Source organism: Melopsittacus undulatus, chromosome 21 (genome assembly GCF_012275295.1).
Source record: "Melopsittacus undulatus isolate bMelUnd1 chromosome 21, bMelUnd1.mat.Z, whole genome shotgun sequence".
NCBI classification, from domain to species: domain Eukaryota; kingdom Metazoa; phylum Chordata; class Aves; order Psittaciformes; family Psittaculidae; genus Melopsittacus; species Melopsittacus undulatus.
Window position 1 is genome coordinate 1395062 of NC_047547.1, and position 17623 is coordinate 1412684.

At 61.3% G+C, this 17623-nt stretch overlaps 3 protein-coding genes across 5 annotated transcripts; 2 read left to right on the forward strand and 1 right to left on the reverse strand.

The window, feature by feature from the left end:
* Window positions 1-1464: 1464 nt before the first annotated feature.
* Window positions 1465-8657, reverse strand: HNRNPA1 (heterogeneous nuclear ribonucleoprotein A1). Its single transcript, XM_034071568.1, has 10 exons — window positions 8563-8657; window positions 7534-7650; window positions 6906-7052; window positions 5959-6169; window positions 4258-4350; window positions 4075-4173; window positions 3144-3341; window positions 2576-2698; window positions 1839-1907; window positions 1465-1644 (listed from the first exon to the last, which is right to left on the reverse strand). Exons 1-9 carry the CDS (start codon window positions 8575-8577, stop codon window positions 1855-1857), a joined length of 1056 nt encoding a protein of 351 aa, XP_033927459.1. The 5' UTR covers window positions 8578-8657; the 3' UTR covers window positions 1465-1644; window positions 1839-1854.
* Window positions 8658-9045: 388 nt separating this feature from the next.
* Window positions 9046-13829, forward strand: CBX5 (chromobox 5). Of its 3 annotated transcripts, none has more exons than XM_034071497.1 (5): window positions 9046-9109; window positions 11059-11212; window positions 11846-12029; window positions 13411-13508; window positions 13600-13829. In XM_034071497.1, the coding sequence occupies exons 2-5, from the start codon at window positions 11076-11078 to the stop codon at window positions 13748-13750; spliced, it is 570 nt and encodes a 189-aa protein (XP_033927388.1). In that variant the 5' UTR covers window positions 9046-9109; window positions 11059-11075; the 3' UTR covers window positions 13751-13829. The 3 variants fall into 3 exon arrangements, with proteins under 3 accessions (XP_033927388.1, XP_033927389.1, XP_033927390.1); XM_034071498.1 differs by lacking the exon at window positions 9046-9109 and adding an exon at window positions 9270-9328; XM_034071499.1 differs by lacking the exon at window positions 9046-9109 and adding an exon at window positions 9295-9322.
* A 1013-nt stretch (window positions 13830-14842) lies between these two features.
* SMUG1 (single-strand-selective monofunctional uracil-DNA glycosylase 1) lies at window positions 14843-17052 on the forward strand. Its single transcript, XM_034071615.1, is given in 4 exon segments — window positions 14843-14915; window positions 15516-15798; window positions 16452-16852; window positions 16854-17052. Coding segments are annotated over 3 exon segments (873 nt in total). The 5' UTR covers window positions 14843-14915; window positions 15516-15525.
* Window positions 17053-17623: the final 571 nt, after the last annotated feature.

Genomic DNA, 17623 nt, shown 5'->3' on the forward strand with positions numbered 1-17623 from the left:
GAGTCCGCCCCCGGTGGGCGGGGCCGGGGTCATGGGGGCAATGGGGATCACGTGTGTGCAGTGAGGATCACGTGTGTGCAATGGGGATCACGTGTGTGCAATGGGGACCATGTGCGTGCAATGGAGAACACGTGTGTGCAATGGAGAACACGTGTGTGCAATGGGGATCACGTGTGTGCAGTGGGGATCACTTGTGTACTATGGGGATCACGTGTGTGAACAGGGATCACGTGTGTGCAATGGAGAACATGTGTGTGCAATGGGGATCACGTGTAATGGAGATCACGTGTGTGCAATGGGGATCACGTGTGTGCAATGGAGAACATGTGTGTGCAATGGGGATCACGTGTAATGGAGATCACGTGTGTGCAATGGAGATCACGTGTGTGCAATGGGGATCACGTGTGTGCAATGGGGATCACGTGTGTGCAATGGAGATCACGTGTGTGCAATGGGGATCACGTGTGTGCAATGGGGATCACGTGTGTGCAATGGGGATCACGTGTGTACAATAGGGGCTGCCCTGCGGCTGCGGCAGGAGCGGGGCTTTAGGACCCTGGGGAGGGCCCCCAGAGAGGCGGAGCCAATGAGGGCGGAGCCAGGCGCCACGCGCAGCCAATCAGAGCCAAGGATGTGCTGTCGTCACACACACGTTGGCTTAGCCACGCCCCCTCCTTTGGCCACGCCCCCAGCGCTGCAGGGTCCCTCTGCCCCCCTGCGGACCGCAGCGCCCCGAACCCTATGGGCACCCCATGAGCATCCCTGTGCCATGGAGAGGCCCCCACCCCATGGGCACCCCCCCGTGGCACCCTTGGGTGACCCCAAACCCATAGGGAACAGTGGGGCCATTGGGTACCGCTGTGCACGCCAAGGAGCCCCATTGCACCCTGGGGTGACCTATAAACCCCATAGGGAACAGTGGGGCCATTGGGTACCACTGTGCATGCCATGGAGCCCCATGGCACCCTTGGGTGACCCCAAACCCATAGGGAACAGTAGGGCCATTGGGTACCACTGTGCACGCCATGGATGCCATGGACGGGGGGGCACATATTTGGGGGGGGGATATAGGATCTATAAAGGGCAGCATAAAGCTGGGAGTGAAGGTGGGATAGGGCTCAAAGCTGAGCCTAAAAATGATGCGTTGGGTCCTAAACTGCCCCAAATCGGATCCATATTAAAGGGGGGGGGGGGAATTAATGCCCCCCCCCCAAATAACCAAAAAATGGGTGAAAAATGAGGAAAATCCTTAAAAAAAAAAAAAAAGGACATTTATTCAGCCTCTGGAGGTGCTTCCACAGCGAGCGACAGCGCGGGCGCAACTAAAACCAACCCCCCCCTCCAGAGAGACGGGGGGGACGGGACACGGGGGGGGGGGCTCACCGGAATGATTCCACAAGATGGGAATACCGCCCCTCCCCCCCTTCACACCCCCCCCCCCCTCCTAAAAGAACCTGGTGTACAATGAGTCACAAACACAGTCCTGGGGTGCAAGGACACAACAAAGGACATTGGGGTGGCTTCGATGTGGGGGGACCCCCCCCTTTTAAACTGCTGTTAAAGGGGGGGGCCCCCCCCAACATGGGGGGGATCTGCGGCTTCCCTGTCCCTTCTGTGCCTCGGCTCTCCCACTAAGGTTGGGTCCTGTGGGATGACAATGGAGTTAGGATGCCAGAGGGATCCCATGGGATGCTGGGGGGGGTGGGGGGGTTATGGGGGGGGGGGTTGGTTTTGGGTGGTTTCCTGCTTGTTTTCCCTTCATTTCCGGGTGGGTTTCATCCCTCCTGGGCCATTGGAAGAGGGGGAATTCCCATTGGGATAAGGCTGAACTCCCTCACCTGGGGAGGGGGGGGGTTAAAACCTCCTCCCCCCGTAGCTGCCGCCGCCGCTCGAGCTCCCGTAACCACCTGCGGAGGGGGAGAGGGGTCAGAACGGGGGGGATATGGGGGAGAAAAAGGGGGGCAATGGTGCGAAAGGGGGGGGGAAGGAGGGGGAAAGGGGGGGGAAGGAGGGGGAAAGGGGGGGAAAACGGGGGGGAAAAGGGGGGGGAAAGGGGGGGAAAGAAAGAAATGGGGCCCCACACTCCATAGGGAACAGTGGGGCCATTGGGTACCCATAAAGCTCAAGAGCATCCTTGAGTGATCCCTGCATCCCTTGCAGGTCACTGGCACCCATTGGTGATCCTTGCACCCCATAGGGAGCAGTGAGACCATTGGGTACCCATAAGGCTCAAGAGCATCCTTGAGTGATCCCTGCATCCCATGCAGGTCACTGGCACTCATTGGTGATCCCTGCATCCCATAGGGAGCAGTGGGGCCATTGGGTACCCATAAGGCTCAAGAGCATCCTTGAGTGATCCCTGCATCCCATGGGGGTCAATAGCACCCATTGGAGATCCCTACACCCCATAGGGCCACTGGGTACCCACTGTTTATGCCATGGAGCTGAACAACAGCCTTGGGTGATGCCCGTGCTCCCCAGAGCATCCCAGCTATGGGGGGGGAAAGGGGGGGAAAAAGGGGGGGGGGAAGGGGGAGGAAAAGGGGGGGTTAAGGGGGGTTCACTGTGGACTCACCTCCGCCGTAGGGCCCCGAGCTCCTGCCCCCGAAGTTGCCTCCCTTCATGGGCCCGAAGTTGGGGGCCTGGTTGTTGTAACTGCCGAAGTCATTGTAGCTGCCCCCCCCACCGAAGTTACTGCCTGGGGGGGGGAAAGGGGGGTGAGGAAGGACAAGGCAGACAGGGGGGGAGCCCAGTGTCACAATGGGGGGGCTCAGAGGCACTGGGAGCTTTGGGGTGACTCCATTGGGAGCCCAAAGCCTGGGGGGGGGGGGGGGGGAAACAGGAAGCCCCAGGGCACCATTAGGGTTAATGGGGAACCCAGGGGCACCCAATGGTTCAACTGGGAGCCCCAAAGCACCCAAGGGCCTATGGGGGTGCAGAGGGGGTTAATGTGGAACCTGGCCCCCACAATGGCCCAATTGGGGTACCAGATACCTGGGGGGGGCAGAGGTTAATGGGCAACCCAGAGGCTTATGGGGGGGGGGTGAATGGGGAAGTGCCCCCCCCAATGGCCCAACTGGGATACCAGATCCCTGTGGGGGGTTAATGGGAAACCCAATGGCAATCATTGTGCCCCCCCTCACCTGTGCCTGCCTCGGACAGCCCGTTCCTCACAGCCAGTGCTGGGCCCCTTGCCGGCCGCCGGCCCCCGCTGCCACCGAATCCCCCCCCCCCGTTGTTGTAGCCATCGTAGGTGCTGCTGCCGCCGCCGTAGCCCCGGTTACCGCCACCGCCGCCGCCGCCACCGCCACCGGAGTAACCGGGGCCGCTGCCACCATAACCTGAGGGAGGGGAGGGATGGGGCTGAGCAGTGGGAATGGGGCTGGGGGGGGGTCCTGCTGATGCAGCTGGTGTGGGGGGTGATGGGGGAGCTGGGGCCGCAGCCTGATGGGGATGGGGAGGATGGAGACACGGGGGGTGTCCATAGGGATGAATGGGGAGGGGAGGGATGGGGCTGAGCAGTGGGAATGGGGCTGGGGGGGTCCCTGCTGATGCAGTTGGTGTGGGGGGTGATGGGGCCGCAGCCTGATGGGGATGGGGAGGATGGAGACACAGGGGGTGTCCATAGGGATGAATGGGGGGGAGGAGGAAGAGGAGACAGAGCCACATTCTGATGGGGATGGAGGAGGAAGATGGAGCCATGGTGGTGCTTAAACAGGGGGGGTGCCCATAGGGATGAATGGAGAGGGAGTGCAGAAGGAGCTGGGGCCACATCCTGATGTGGATGGAGGAGCCATGGCAGTGCTTTAGAAACAGGGGGGGTGTCCATAGGGATGAATGAATGGGGGGGAGGAAGAGGAGCTGGGGCCGCATCCTGATGGGGATGGAGGAAGATGCAGCCACAGGAGGGTGCCCATAGGGATGAATGGGGGGGTGTGGATGGAGGATGGAGCCCACAGGGGTGCCCATAGGGATGAATGGAGGCCGGGGGTGGGGGGGGATGCAGCCACAGGGGGGTGCCCATAGGGATGAATGGAGGCCGGGGGGGGGGGGTGGCTGCTCCCTGACACTCACCCCGACCACCGAAGTTGCCACCGCGGTTGAAGTTGTCATTGGCACCGAAGCCACCACCGCGGCCACCACCACCACCGAAGTTCCCGGAGCCGCTGCGGCCTGAGGGGGGGGGGAAGAGCCATTGGGAACAGCACCGGCAGTGGTTATGGGGCCGGGGGGGGGGCACGGGGGGGGGGGGCTCACCTCGCTGGCTGGCTGAGGCACTGGCCATCTCCTGCTTGGAAAGGGCTTTCCTCACCTCGCAGTTGTGCCCGTTCACAGTGTGGTACTTCTGGACTGGGGGGGAAGGCAGAGAATGAGGGGGGGAAACAGCACCAGGGATGCGGACACCATCCCTGAGCCCAAATGGGAGATATGGATGGAGGGATGGACCCCCCCCCAACAAAGGGATGCTGCTGAGCATCACTGATGGCAATCAGTGCACTTCATTCTAAAGGGCTGTCATCCCTGATCCCAAATGGGAAACATGGATGGATGGACCCCCCCTCCAACAAAGGGATGCTGCTGAGCATCACTGATGGCAATCAGGGCTACTTCATTCTAAGGTGGGGGGGATGCTTTGGGGGGATCCCCCCCATGTGTGCATGGGGCCGGAGCCGATGGTCCCCTCCGTGTCCCATGTGGTAGGAAGGGGATGGCTCCGTCCCCAAGCATCCCTGGTTCTCCAGTGGATGGGATGGATGGATACCAGTGGGGAAGGAATGGCCAAGGGAGTTGGTGACGGGGACAATGGGATCGAGCCCCCTCAGCCCAAGGGAAGGGATGGGATCCAGTGGGATCTGGATCCACCCAGAGCTGCCAATGGCAACCTCAAGGAGCTCAACAAGGCCGTGCCCATGGATGGGGCGATCCCAGGATTTGGGGGTGCTGGACAATGGGAAGCTCCCCATGACCCGCACTGAGCCCCCCTGTGCTGGGCTGCACCCCCAGAGCGTGAGCAGCAGCTCAAGGATGGGGCTCTCCCCCTTTTACTGCATCCTAGGGAGATCCCACTTGGATGCTGCATCCGGTTGTGGTGTCCTTAAGGATCTGGAGCTGCCGGAGCAAGGCCATGAGGATGCTCAGGGGCTGGAGCAGCTCCCATAGGAGCCAGGCTGGGAACACTGGGGCTGGAGCAGAGCAGCCTCCAGGGGAAGAGGGACTGGAGTGATGGGTTCCAACTGGAAGTTCCACTTGGACATAAGGAATAGGAGGGGGCTGGGACACTGGGATGGGCTCAATGGAGAACATTTGCCTGCTCCATCCCATCAAACACAACTGGGTTGGATCCTGGCGCATCCTCCTCCAGCAGAAAGCATCCCAAGGGTTGGAACTGCTTCAGCCCCATCCCAAGGCTTGGAACCGCTTCAGCCCCATCCCAACGCATCCCAAGGCTTGGAACTGCTTCCACCCCATTCCAACGCATCCCAAGGCTTAGAACCACTCCAACCCCATCCCAACACATCCCAGGGCTTGGAACTGCTGCAGCCCCATCCCAATGCATCTCAACACATCCCAAGGCCTGGAACCGCTTCCACCCCATCCCATCCCATCCCAGTGCATCCCAAGGCCCGGAACCACTTCAGCCCAATCCCAACGCATCCCAAAGCCTGGAACTGCTCCAGCCCCATCCCAATGCATCCCAAGGCCTGGAACCGCTTCCACCCCATCCCATCCCAGTGCATCCCAAAGCCTGGAACCGCTCCAGCCCCATCCCAGTGCATCCCAAAGCCTGGAACCGCTCCAGCCCCATCCCAGTGCATCCCAAAGCCTGGAACCGCTCCAGCCCCATCCCAGTGCATCCCAAGGCTTGGAACCTCTTCAGCCCCATCCCACCGCATCCCAAAGCCTGGAACCGCTCCAGCCCCATCCCACCGCATCCCAAGCTCTGGCATCAGCACTCACTGACGATCTTGTCGACAGAGTCATGGTCGTCGAAGGTGACGAAGGCAAAGCCGCGCTTCTTGCCGCTGCCGCGGTCGGTCATGATCTCGATGACCTCGATCTTGCCGTACTGCCCGAAGTAGTCCCGCAGGTGATGCTCCTCCGTGTCCTCCTTGATGCCCCCCACGAAGATCTTCTTGACCGTCAGGTGAGCGCCAGGCCGCTGGGAATCCTGCGGGGGGGATGGGAGAGGGGTCAGAGGGGGGTGGGATGGGGATGGGATGGAGAGAGGATGGGGATGAGGAGGGGATGGAATGGGATGGGGATGAAATAGGGATGGGGATGGGATGGGGATGGAGAGAGGATGGGGATGAGGAGGGGATGGGGATGAAGAGGGGATGGGGAGGGGATGGGGATGGGATGAGGAGGGGATGGGGAGGGGATGGGGAGGGGATGGGGAGGGGATGGGGATGGGATGGGGAGGGGATGGGGAGGGGATGGGGAGGGGATGGGTTTGGGAATGGATTGGGATGGGTTTGAGATGGGTTTGGAATGGGTTTTGGAAATGGTTTGGGATGTGCTTGGGATGGATTTGGAGATGATTTGGAATGGGTTTGGAGATGGTTTGAGATGCATTTGGGATGGGTTTGGGAGGGGTTTGGAGATGGTTTGGGATGCATTTGGGATGGGTTTGGAAATGGTTTGGGATGGAATTGGGGTGTGTTTTGCGTTGTTTTGGGGATAGTTTGGGGTCACTTGGGGATGGTTTTGGGGGGTGTTTGGGGTTGTTTTGGAGGTGGGTTTGGGTCAGTTTGGGATAGGTTGGGATTGGGTTTCGAGGTGCATTTAGAACAGGTTGGGGATCAGCGCAGGCTGTTTGGGATCAGGCCGGGATTGCTTCAGGGATGCATTTGGGATGCTTGGACCCCCCCCCCCCCAAGCAGAGCAGCCCCAGGGCCCATCCCCACCTCTCTGGACACGGCTCTCTTTGGTTCAACGACTCTGCCGTCCACTTTGTGGGGTCGGGCGTTCATGGCTGCGTCCACCTCTTCCACCGAGGAGTACGTGACGAAGCCAAAGCCTCGGGAGCGCTTCGTGTTCGGGTCCCTCATCACCTTGGGGAACAAGGGGCCACGTCAGGAGCCGGCCCCACATCCACAGGGATGCGGCTTCTTCCCATCATCCATAGGGATGCGGCTTCTTCCCATCACCTGTGGTCCCTTCCCTCCTCAGCACCACGTGAGCATCGCCCAGAGGTGATACCCAATGAAAGTGATGGGGAGCAGAAAGGACTTGAAGGCCACAAGGGACTTGGGGGGCTCAGAGGACTTGGAAGGCTCAGAAGTCTTGGGGGGCACAGAGGAACTGGGGGGCATAGGAGACTTGGGGGACACAAGGGACTTGGGGGGCTCAGAGGACATGGGGGGCACACAGAAGACTTGGGGGGCACAAGGGATTTGGGGGACACAGAGAACTTGGAAGGCTCAAAAGACTTAAGGGACATAGAGGACTTGGAGGGCACAGAGGACTTGGGGGGCATAATGGACTTGGGGGGCACAAAGGACTTATGGGGCACAGAGGACTTGTGGGGCTCACCACGCAGTCGGTCAGGGTGCCCCATTGCTCGAAGTGGCTGCGCAGGCTCTCGTCTGTGGTTTCGAAGCTGAGGCCGCCAATGAAGAGCTTCCGGAGCTGCTCGGGCTCCTTTGGAGACTGTGGGGAAGGGGGAATATAGGGGTCAATGGGGGGGGGGTACCCCTAAACCTCCTCCATGCCCCCCCCTTGTAGTCACCCCAAAATGCCCCACCTGGAGCTGCTTTGGGCCCCTCTATCTCCAATGGGAGCCCCATCACTGCACCCCCCCGCCACCCCAAAGCCCCTCTCTGGGGTCTCCAGCCCCATAGGAAACCATTCACCCCCCAGCCCCATCGACACCCCCAATACCACCCAATGGGGCTGCACAGGGGACCCCAGCACCCACTTATGGGGCAGAGCAAGGCCCTGGAAGCCCTCAGCCCCTCTCTATGGGGCCTGAGACACCCCCCAAGTGTTCCTCTATGGGGAACCTCAAGGGACCCTTCCCCCCCCCCCCATGTCCTTGTTTCTGGGCTCACCCAGACCCATGGAGCCCCCAACCCCTCTATTTAGGTCTCCCCATGCCCCACACCCCCCCAGGCCCCATTTTAACCCCTTTATCCCCCCCTATGGGGCTCGCCCGGCCCTATAGGGCCCCCCCCATTCCCCTATGGGTCCCATGTCCCCCCCCATAACCCCAGTCGTACCCCGCTCCCGCGCATGCGCGGCGCCGCCATCGCCCCCCGCAGCACAAAGGCGAGCACGTGGCTGGAGAGGGGGGAACGAGCGGTGGGGATGGAGGGGGGGGGGGGGGGGGGAGCGCGGGTTGCGCATGCGCTAAGACACCACCCCCCCCCCCAACACCACCACCGTGCGCCTGCGCACAGGCGGCGGGGGTCGGCAGAGCGGCGCGCAGGCGCAGTGCGCGCGGTAGGCCGCGGGTGAAGGGGAACCGGGAGGGGGAACGGAGGCGGAACCGGAGAGGGGGGGCGGGGGGGGGGAGGGGCACCGGGGCCGGTGCGGGAGCGGCGGAGGGGGCGGGGCCCGTACCTCGGCCTTGGACATGGCGGCGGCGGCGGCTCCGCGATGCTCCCTCCGTGAGGCGCCGGCTCAGAAAGGGGCCGAGCGAGCGCAGCGCCGCCGCCTCACTCGGCCGCCCCCGCCCGACGCCCCGCCCACCGCGCGCTCCCATTGGTCAGCGCCGCCCGAGGAACTCCCCCGCGCCGCCGCTGATTGGGCGGTGAGAGGGGGGGTGAGGAGAGGCGCGGGGGTATTGGTGGAGGGACAGAGCTCCGCCCAGCGAGGGCGGCGCTGATTGGTTCGTTTAGGGAAAGTCCCGCCTCTGCGCGTCGCGGATTGGGTGACACCGACACAGCCCCGCCCTACGCTGCTTTTCCCGCTCCGGCTTAGAGACATCTCCGATTGGCTCCCTCCCTAACGGACCCGCCTCCGCCTCGTTGTGATTGGCCAGTCCCACTCCGCCGCCTCTCCCATTGGTCGGCGCGGCCGTTCCTCAGCGCGGCCCGGCGGCGGGCCCGGCTCAGGTCGGGGAGCGGCGGCGGAGGAGGCGCAGGCGGGGCCGCCGCCGGTGCCGGAGGTGGGGCTCGGTCCGGAGCGGTGGTACCGGATACCGGGGAGGGGGGGGGGGGGGTGGAACCGGGGAGGGGCGGGCGGGCGCATGCGCGGAGCGGGGCCGGCGGCGCCTGCGCGGTGCGGGCGGTTTTGGCGGGCGGAGCGCGGAGCGGCGGCGGAGCGGAGGGAGCGGACACAGAGCGGGGGAGGGGCCCGGGACGGAGCCGCTCCGGGGCTGGTACCGGTAACGGGGGTGAAAGGGAGCCGGGGGGGGCGGTGGGGGGGGTCTGACGGGGTGGGATTTACCGGGTGGATGGAGCGGCTCGGCAGCCAATGGGAGCGGCGGGAGGGCGGGACGAAGAGGGGAGTGATGGGGGAACGGGCCAATAGCAGCGCGGCTGGGTGGGGACGAGCGGCGGCGCTCGCAGCCAATGGGAGGGCGGGCGCTGCTGGGCGCTGGCCAATGGCGGCGGGTGGCGCGCTCTTTGGCCCGCCCCCCAGGCCCGGGCCCCGCTGTGGGGAGCCGGCACCGGGAACCGGCACCGGGGGGGGGGGGGGTCGGGTTTGAACCGAATCTGGGCTTTTTCACCCCAAATTCACCGCGGTTTGCCTCAAAACTGCGCTTTTCGTCTCAAAAAGCGCTTTCCCCCTCGGAAAGCTGCTGCTCTTTTGTTCCCCCCGGACCCCTGCAGCGGTTGGGAACGTGACTGGCCCGGGCTCCAAAATCTGCCCTTTTACACCCAAAATCTCCCCTTTTTATCCCCAAAACCTCCTTTTTTATACCCAAAACCTGCCCTTTTACACCCCAAATCTGATCTTTTGTACCCAAAACCTGCCCTTTTACACCCAAAATCTGCCCTTTTATACCCAAAACCTCCCCTTTTGCACCTAAATCCTAACCTTTTACTCCCAAACCCTTGCATTATACGCTCAAAACCTCCTCTTTGCACCACAAATCTCCCTGTAACACCTAAAACCTTGCGTTTTATACCCAAAATCTCCTCTGTACACCTAAAACTTCCCCTTTTATCCCCAAAACCTCCCCTTTATGCCCCAAACTTCCCCTTTAACACCCAAAACCTTGCATTTTATACCCAAAACCTCCTTTTTGCACCCAAAACCTCCCCTTTAACACCCAAAACCTTGCATTTTACAGCCAAACCCTGGGGTTTAACTTGTGGGGCACAAAAAAGAGGGGTTTTACCCCAAACCCCATTCCCCCAGACCCAAATCCCTTCATTTTTAAGGCATTTTACCCCAAATAACACTTCCCTGTGCCCAAATCCCCCCATTTTTAAGGGTTTTCAACCCAAATCACATTTCCCAATACCTAAATCACCCCAAAATGGGGTTTACCCCAAATCACGTTTTCCTCTGCCCAAAACCCCCCATTTTTAGGGGCTTTTAACCCAAATAATATTCTCTGTACCTAAATCCCCCCAATTTAAAGGGGCTTTGCCCCAAATCACAGCTCCCTCTTCCCAAAACCCCATCATTTTGAAGGCTTTTACCCCAAATCCCATTCCCCATTCCAAATCCCCATCATTCCCAAGCCATTTTACCCCAAATCACAGTTCCCATTCCCAAACCCCACATTCCCAAGGCGTTTACCCCAAATCACTGTTCCTCATTCCCAAAACCCCCTCATTTCCGAGGCTTTTACCCCAAATCCCATTCCCCTTTATTCCCAACCCATTTTACCCCAAATCCCATTCCCCATTCCCATTCCCCTTTATTCCCAACTCATTTTACCCCAAATCCCATTCTCCTTCCCATTCCCCTTTATTCCCAACTCATTTTACCCCAAATCCCATTCCCTGTTCCCACTCCCCTTTATTCCCAACCCATTTTACCCCAAATCCCATTCCCACTCCCCTCTATTCCCATCCCCATTCCCCCCCATCCCCATCCCCTCCTCCCTGGGTACCACCGGGGGGGGGTCCCCATTGACCCCCTATGGTGCTGTCCCCCCAGGTCCCTTGGGCGCTGCTATGGGCAAGAGGAGCAAGCGGGCAGCAGACAGCTCTTCCTCGGCCGACGAGGAGGAGTATGTGGTGGAGAAGGTGCTGGACCGGCGCGTGGTGAAGGGCCAGGCCGAGTACCTGCTCAAGTGGAAGGGCTTCTCCGAGTGAGTCCTATAGGGAATGGGAACGGGGTCAGGGGATGGAGCTGGGACAGAGGGGCGCCTGTGGACCCCGTTGTTTCCAAGGGGGATGCCCCAGATTGATGTTCCTCGTCCCCAAAACCCCCTCTTTTTGAGGCTTTTACCCCAAATCCCATTCCCCACTCCCAATCCCCTTTATTCCCAAACCCTTTAACCCCAAATCCCATTCCCCATTCCCAATCCCCTTTATTCCCAAACCCTTTTACCCCAAATCCCATTCCCTGTTCCCAAACCCTCTCATTCCCGAACCCTTTTACCCCAAATCCCATTCCCCGTTCCCAATCCCCTTTATTCCCAAACCCTTTTACCCCAAATCCCATTCCCCGTTCCCAATCCCCTTTATTCCCAAACCCTTTTACCCCAAATCCCATTCCCAATCCCCTTTATTCCCAAATACAGGGTATAAGGATGCTGAAGAGGCACCTGCATCAGGGGATGGAGGGATGGGACAAGGAGTGATGGGTTCAAAGGGGCTGGATCTACGGAAGTTTGGGATCCTGGGATGGGTTCAATGGAGAGGGTTTGGCTGCAGCTTGGACCCTGCCGGTTGACCTGGACCTAAGGCACCTTCATCCCGTTGCTGCTGTTGCTCCATAGGGAACACAACACTTGGGAACCGGAGAAGAACCTGGATTGCCCGGAGCTGATCTCGGAGTTTATGAGGAAGTACAAGAAGATGAAGGAAGGAGATGGGAACAGGGGACGGGAGAAGGCAGAAGGAGCCAAGAGGAAAGGGCTGGCGGCCGGAGGGGACGATGTCAAGGCCAAGAAGAAGAGGGAGGTGAGGGCTGCGTACCCAGGGCCCCTTGGGACCGGGATACAGGGATGGGGACACTGGGATAGGGATGGGAGACAGGGATGGGACAAGCAGGCAGGGATGGGGATGGGACACAGGGATAGGGACAGGCACACAGGGATGGGGATGGGACAGGGATTTGGACAAGCACACGGGGATGGGGATCGGACACAGGGATGAGGATGGGGACAGGGACACAGGGATAGGGATGGGACACAGTGATGGGGACAAGCACACAGGAATGGGGATAGGGGACAGGGACACTGGAATGGGACACAGCAATGGGGACAAGCACACAGGGATGGAGATAAGACACTGCCATCCCCTTCACAGGGATGGGCACCCCAGGATGGAGACAGGAACGCAGGGATAAGGATGGGGATCGAGAGACAGGGATTTGAGACCCAGGAATGGGGACAAGCACCTGGTATCCCCTTGACGGAGACAGGGACCCAGGAATGAAGACAGGAACGCAGGGATGAGGATGGGGACCCAGGGATGGGGACAGGGACCCAACATCCCCTTGTTGGGGCACACTGGGTGCCTCTGGAGAGGAACCCCCCACCCCAGCTCACCCCATAGCCCCCATCCAACACCCCATAGCACCCAGTCCCTTCATTCCAGCAGTGGCTCTGGATTCCCAATGGATCCTTGTCTGCTGCCGCCTCCCACTGGGATTGTTTCCTCGCTCCTTATCTGCCCCATTCCTGCCAGGAACGCTGGGATTGTTGGGAATGGTGCTGGGCTTATCGGGAAGTTTAGACTGGAGCAGCTCCCGTGGCCTTGGCTCCAGCCACTGCCCAACAGGGACACGGGAGGAGGATGAGGCCCAAGAGACAGGGACCAGGACCCAGGGTGAGGATTGGGACATAGGGATGGGGACACAGGGATGCAGGGATGGATACACACAGGTGAGGATGGGCACCTAGGGATGGAGAGCAAGGGGTCAGGATGGGGCCCAAGAGACAGGGACCAGGACCCAGGGTGAGGATTGGGACATAGGGATGAGGACAGGGATGTGAGAATGGGGATGAGAACATAGGGATAGGGATAGAGATGAGAATGGGCAATTAGGGATGAGGACCCAGGGATGGATACCAAAGGATGAGGATGGGGACCAGAGATCAGGATTAGGACCAAAGGATGGGGATGAGGACCCAGGGATAGGGACCAGGGATAAGGATGGGGATGAGGACCCAGGGATGAGGGATGGGGACCAAAGGATGGTGCCCCAGAGACAGCGCCCCACTTCCACCCCCACGACACCATTGTCCCCTTATCCCCCCCCATTCCCATCCCCTCCAACACCCCCCCCTCCCCTTCACCACCCCTTAACCCTCCCCTTTCCCCCCCCATCTCCCCATAGAGCAACGACATCGCTCGGGGCTTCGAGCGGGGCCTGGAGCCAGAGAAGATCATTGGGGCCACGGACTCCTGCGGGGACCTCATGTTCCTCATGAAGTGGTGAGGCCCCATGAGCCCTATGGGGATGGAAGTGGGGTGGGGGGGGTGGGTAACCCCATAACCCCCCCTCTGTGTGTCTGTATCCATGCAGGAAGGACACGGATGAAGCTGACCTGGTGCTGGCAAAGGAGGCGAACCTCAAGTGCCCCCAGATCGTCATTGCCTTCTATGAGGAGCGCCTCACCTGGCACGCGTACCCCGAGGACAGCGACAGCAAAGAGAGGGACCCCCCCCGGAGCTAAGGACCCCCCCCAATCCTGTACATAGCCCCCTCCATACCCCCCCCATACAATGGCCCTTCCCATAGCGCCCTAATGGGGGGGGGGGGGGTTGTTTTATGCCTTCCCCCCCTCCCCATCCTTCTTCTCTCCCCCCCCTCACCCAGCCCAATAAAGGGGGGGGGGACAGATTTTGGGGTTTGGGGGGGTTTGGGCTGGTTTTGATAAATTGGGTGTTTTTAGCTGGGGGGGCCCCTGTGTGTGTGCATCCCCCCCCATTGGATTCCAATAAACGGTCACTTTTAAGGAGCTGGTGTGGTATGGGGGGGGCACAAGGACGCATAGCCCCCCTTGTTTTAGGGAGTCAATGGGGATACCCCCCTTTGTCTTAGAGGCTCTATTCCAATGTGGACCCCCCTTATCTTAGGGGCTCTACTCCAATGGGGACCCCCCCTTGTCTTAGATTCTCTATTCCAATGGGGACCCCACATTGCCTTAGAGAACCATGGGGGGGGGCACACAATGACCCCCAGTAGTGACCCCCCCTCCTTGTTTTAGGGGCCATGGGAGGTATGACCCCCCCCACCCTTAACTGGGACCCCCCCATTGTATTAGGCCTGTACCCCAATAGCCCCCCCCCCATGTATTAAAGACCATGGGGGGGGGAACAACAGCCCCCAGTAAGGACCCCCCCTTTGCCTTTAGGGACCATGGGGGGGGTCCCACATTTGAGGCCCCTCTGGTGCCATCCGGTGGCCGAGGCTCGGTCCTGCACCCCCATAACGGGGGGGGGGGGGGGGGGCACAAACGGGCCCCATTGCTCGGTAATGGGGACCGAGGGGGGGGGTCCGGGAGGGGGCGTGGTTAAAGGAAGGGGGCGTGGTTAAGGGGGGGAGAGGCGCGCTGCGGCGCCGCCGCCAGGGGTCGCCATAGTGCTACTGTACGCGCGGGAGGGGCGGGGCTTGCTGAGGCCACGCCCCCTTTGGCCTTATTGGGAAGGGGGGGGTGCGTGCCCGCCGCAAAGCACCACGGGAAGGGCCGCGCTCCGCCCCCCCGCAGACAAAGGGTCGCGCGCGGGGCACGCCGGGAAGGCGGCGGACTGCAGTTCCCGTCGTGCCCCGCGCGGTGGGGTCAGAGGGCACGGGGTGGGGCCGGAAGTGAGGCCGGCGCGGCCCGGCGCGGAGCTCAGGTAGGCCCCGGTGCGGTCGGCGTGACGTCATGGCGCGGCGTGTGACGTCAGATGGGGGTCGGGGGGTGTGGGGGGCAGTTGTGGGGCAGGACCGAGCTGTGGGGCAGGTAAAGGGGGGCAATTGGGGTCCCTATGGGGCAGGTAAAGGGGGGGGGGGCAATTGCGGGGCTTTATGGGGCAATTGTGGGCCCATGTGGGGCAGAACCGCGCTATGGGGCATATAAAGGTGCGGGGGGGGGGGAAGGCAATTGTGGTCTCTAAGGGGCAGGTAAAGGTGGGGGGGTTGCCAATTGGGGTCCCTATGGGGCAGGTAAAGGTGCAGGGGCAGTTGGAGTCCCTGTGGGGCAATTGTGAGCCCATGTGGGGCAATACTGTGCTATGGGGCAGGTAAAGGGGGGGCCAATTGGGGTCCCTATGGGGCAGGTAAAGGTGTGGGGGGGGCAGTTGAGGTCCCTATGGGGCAGATAAATGTGTGGAGGGGGCAATTGTGGTCCCTATGGGGCAGATAAATGTGTGGAGGGGGGGCCAATTGGGGTCCCTATGGGGCAGGTAAAGGGGGGCCCAGCTCTGTCCCCCCTTCCTCACCCCGTTCCCCCCCAGGCCCTGCCCTATGGCGGAGCCGGAGCCAGAGCCGGAGCCAGAACCGGATGAGTGGGATCCGGGCCCCGGTTCGGTACCGGAGCAGTTCCTGCGCCTGGAGCAGCTCCAGGCCCGGGCGCTGCGGGCGCTGGGACCCCCGGGCCCCACTGTGACCCACATCTACCGGCCCCTGGAGTACGCGTGGGAGCCCCACAGCCGCTTCGTGCGCACCTTCTGCACCGGGCCCCGCAGCGTCCTCTTCGTGGGCATGAACCCAGGCCCCTTCGGCATGGGGCAGACCGGGGTGAGGGGGAAATGCATCCCTATGGGGGGATCCCTATGGGGGGGTCAATGCATCCCTATGGGGGTCAGTGCATCCCTATGGGGGGGAAGGATCAGGGCATCCCTATGGGAGAACTGGGCATCCCTATTAGGGGGTCAATGCATCCCTATGGGGGTCAGTACATCCCTATGGGGGGATCCCTATGGGGGGGTCAATGCATCCCTATGGGGGGATCCCTATGGGGGGGTCAATGCATCTCTATGGGGGCATCCCTATGGGGGGGGTCAATGCATCCCTATGGGGGGGAAGGATCAGGGCATCCCTATTGGGGGGTCAATGCATCCCTGTGGGGGTATCAAGTCATCTGTATGGGGGGATCAGGGCATCCCTATGGAGGGATCAATGCATCACTATGGGGGGATCAGGGCATCCCTATGGGGGGGAAGGATCAAGGCATCCCTATGGGGGAACTGGGCATCACTATGTTTGGGGGACCAGTGCATTCCTACTGGGGGGGGGAATAGGGCATGGGGGGGGTGTCCCAGTGCATCCTTATGGGGGACACTGATGCAGGGGATGCCTGGATGTGCCCCAATCCCACCCTCTCCATTCCTGCCCCATTCCCAATATCTCCCCATTACTTCCCCCTCCATTTACCCCTTTCCCCCCCACAGGTCCCATTCGGAGAGGTCCAGCATGTCCGGGACTGGCTCCACATCGGGGGCCAGGTCCAGCGCCCGGATCCAGAGCACCCCAAGCGCCCAGTGCTGGGCTTGAACTGCCCCCGCTCCGAGGTGAGCGGCGCCCGCTTCTGGGGCCTCATCCGGCGCCTGTGCCCGGACCCACAGCGCTTCTTCACCCACTGCTTCGTCCACAACCACTGCCCCCTCCTCTTCCTCAGCGCCTCCGGCCGCAACGTCCCCCCCAGCGACCTCCCCCCCCAGCACCGGGGCCCGATCCTGGAGCTGTGTGACCAGGCGCTGGTGGGTGCCGTACGGGTGCTGAGCACGCGCCTGGTGCTGGCCCTGGGCCGCTTCACCGAGCACCGCGCGCGCCGGGCGCTGCGGGGGGGGGGGGGTCCGGGTGGAGGGGCTGCCCCATCCCTCCCCCCGTAACCCCCGAGCCAACCGGGAATGGGAACGGATGGTGCTGAGCCGCCTGCGGGAGCTGGGGGTGCTGGAGCTGCTGGGGGGGGGGCGGGATGATGCTGAGGGGGGGGATGGGGGAGAGGGGCAGGGGGTGGGGGATGCGGATGGGAAGGAGGGGACCCAGTGAGAGCAGGATTGGGATGCAGGAATAGGGATTGAATGGGGCCATGCCTTGGTTTTCCCACTGAGAGCAGGATTGGGATGCAGGAATAGGGATTGAATGGATCCATTCCTTGGTTTTCCCACTTGGAAGCTGGCTCAGGGCACATTCAGGTGATGGGAATGGCTCTGTGCCTCAGTTTCCCCACTGAGAGCAGGATTGAGGTGCAGGAATTGGGATTGAATGAGTCCATGCCTCGGTTTTCCCATTTGGAAGCTGATTTAGAGCATCTTTAGGGAATAGAGGATGGGCCCATGCCTTGGTTTTCCCATTGAGAGCAGGACTGGGATGTGGGAATTGGGATTGAATGGGGCCATGCGTCAGTTTTCCCATTGGGAGCAGGATTGGGATGCGACAATGGGGATTGAATGGCTCCATTCCTTGGTTTTCCCACTGAAAGCAGGGCTGGAATGCAGGAATTGGGATTGAATGGGTCCATGCCTTGGTTTTCCCACTTGGAAGCTGATTTAGGGCACATTCAGGTGATGGGAATGGCTCTGTGCCTTGGTTTTCCCACTGAGAGCAGGATTTGGATTGA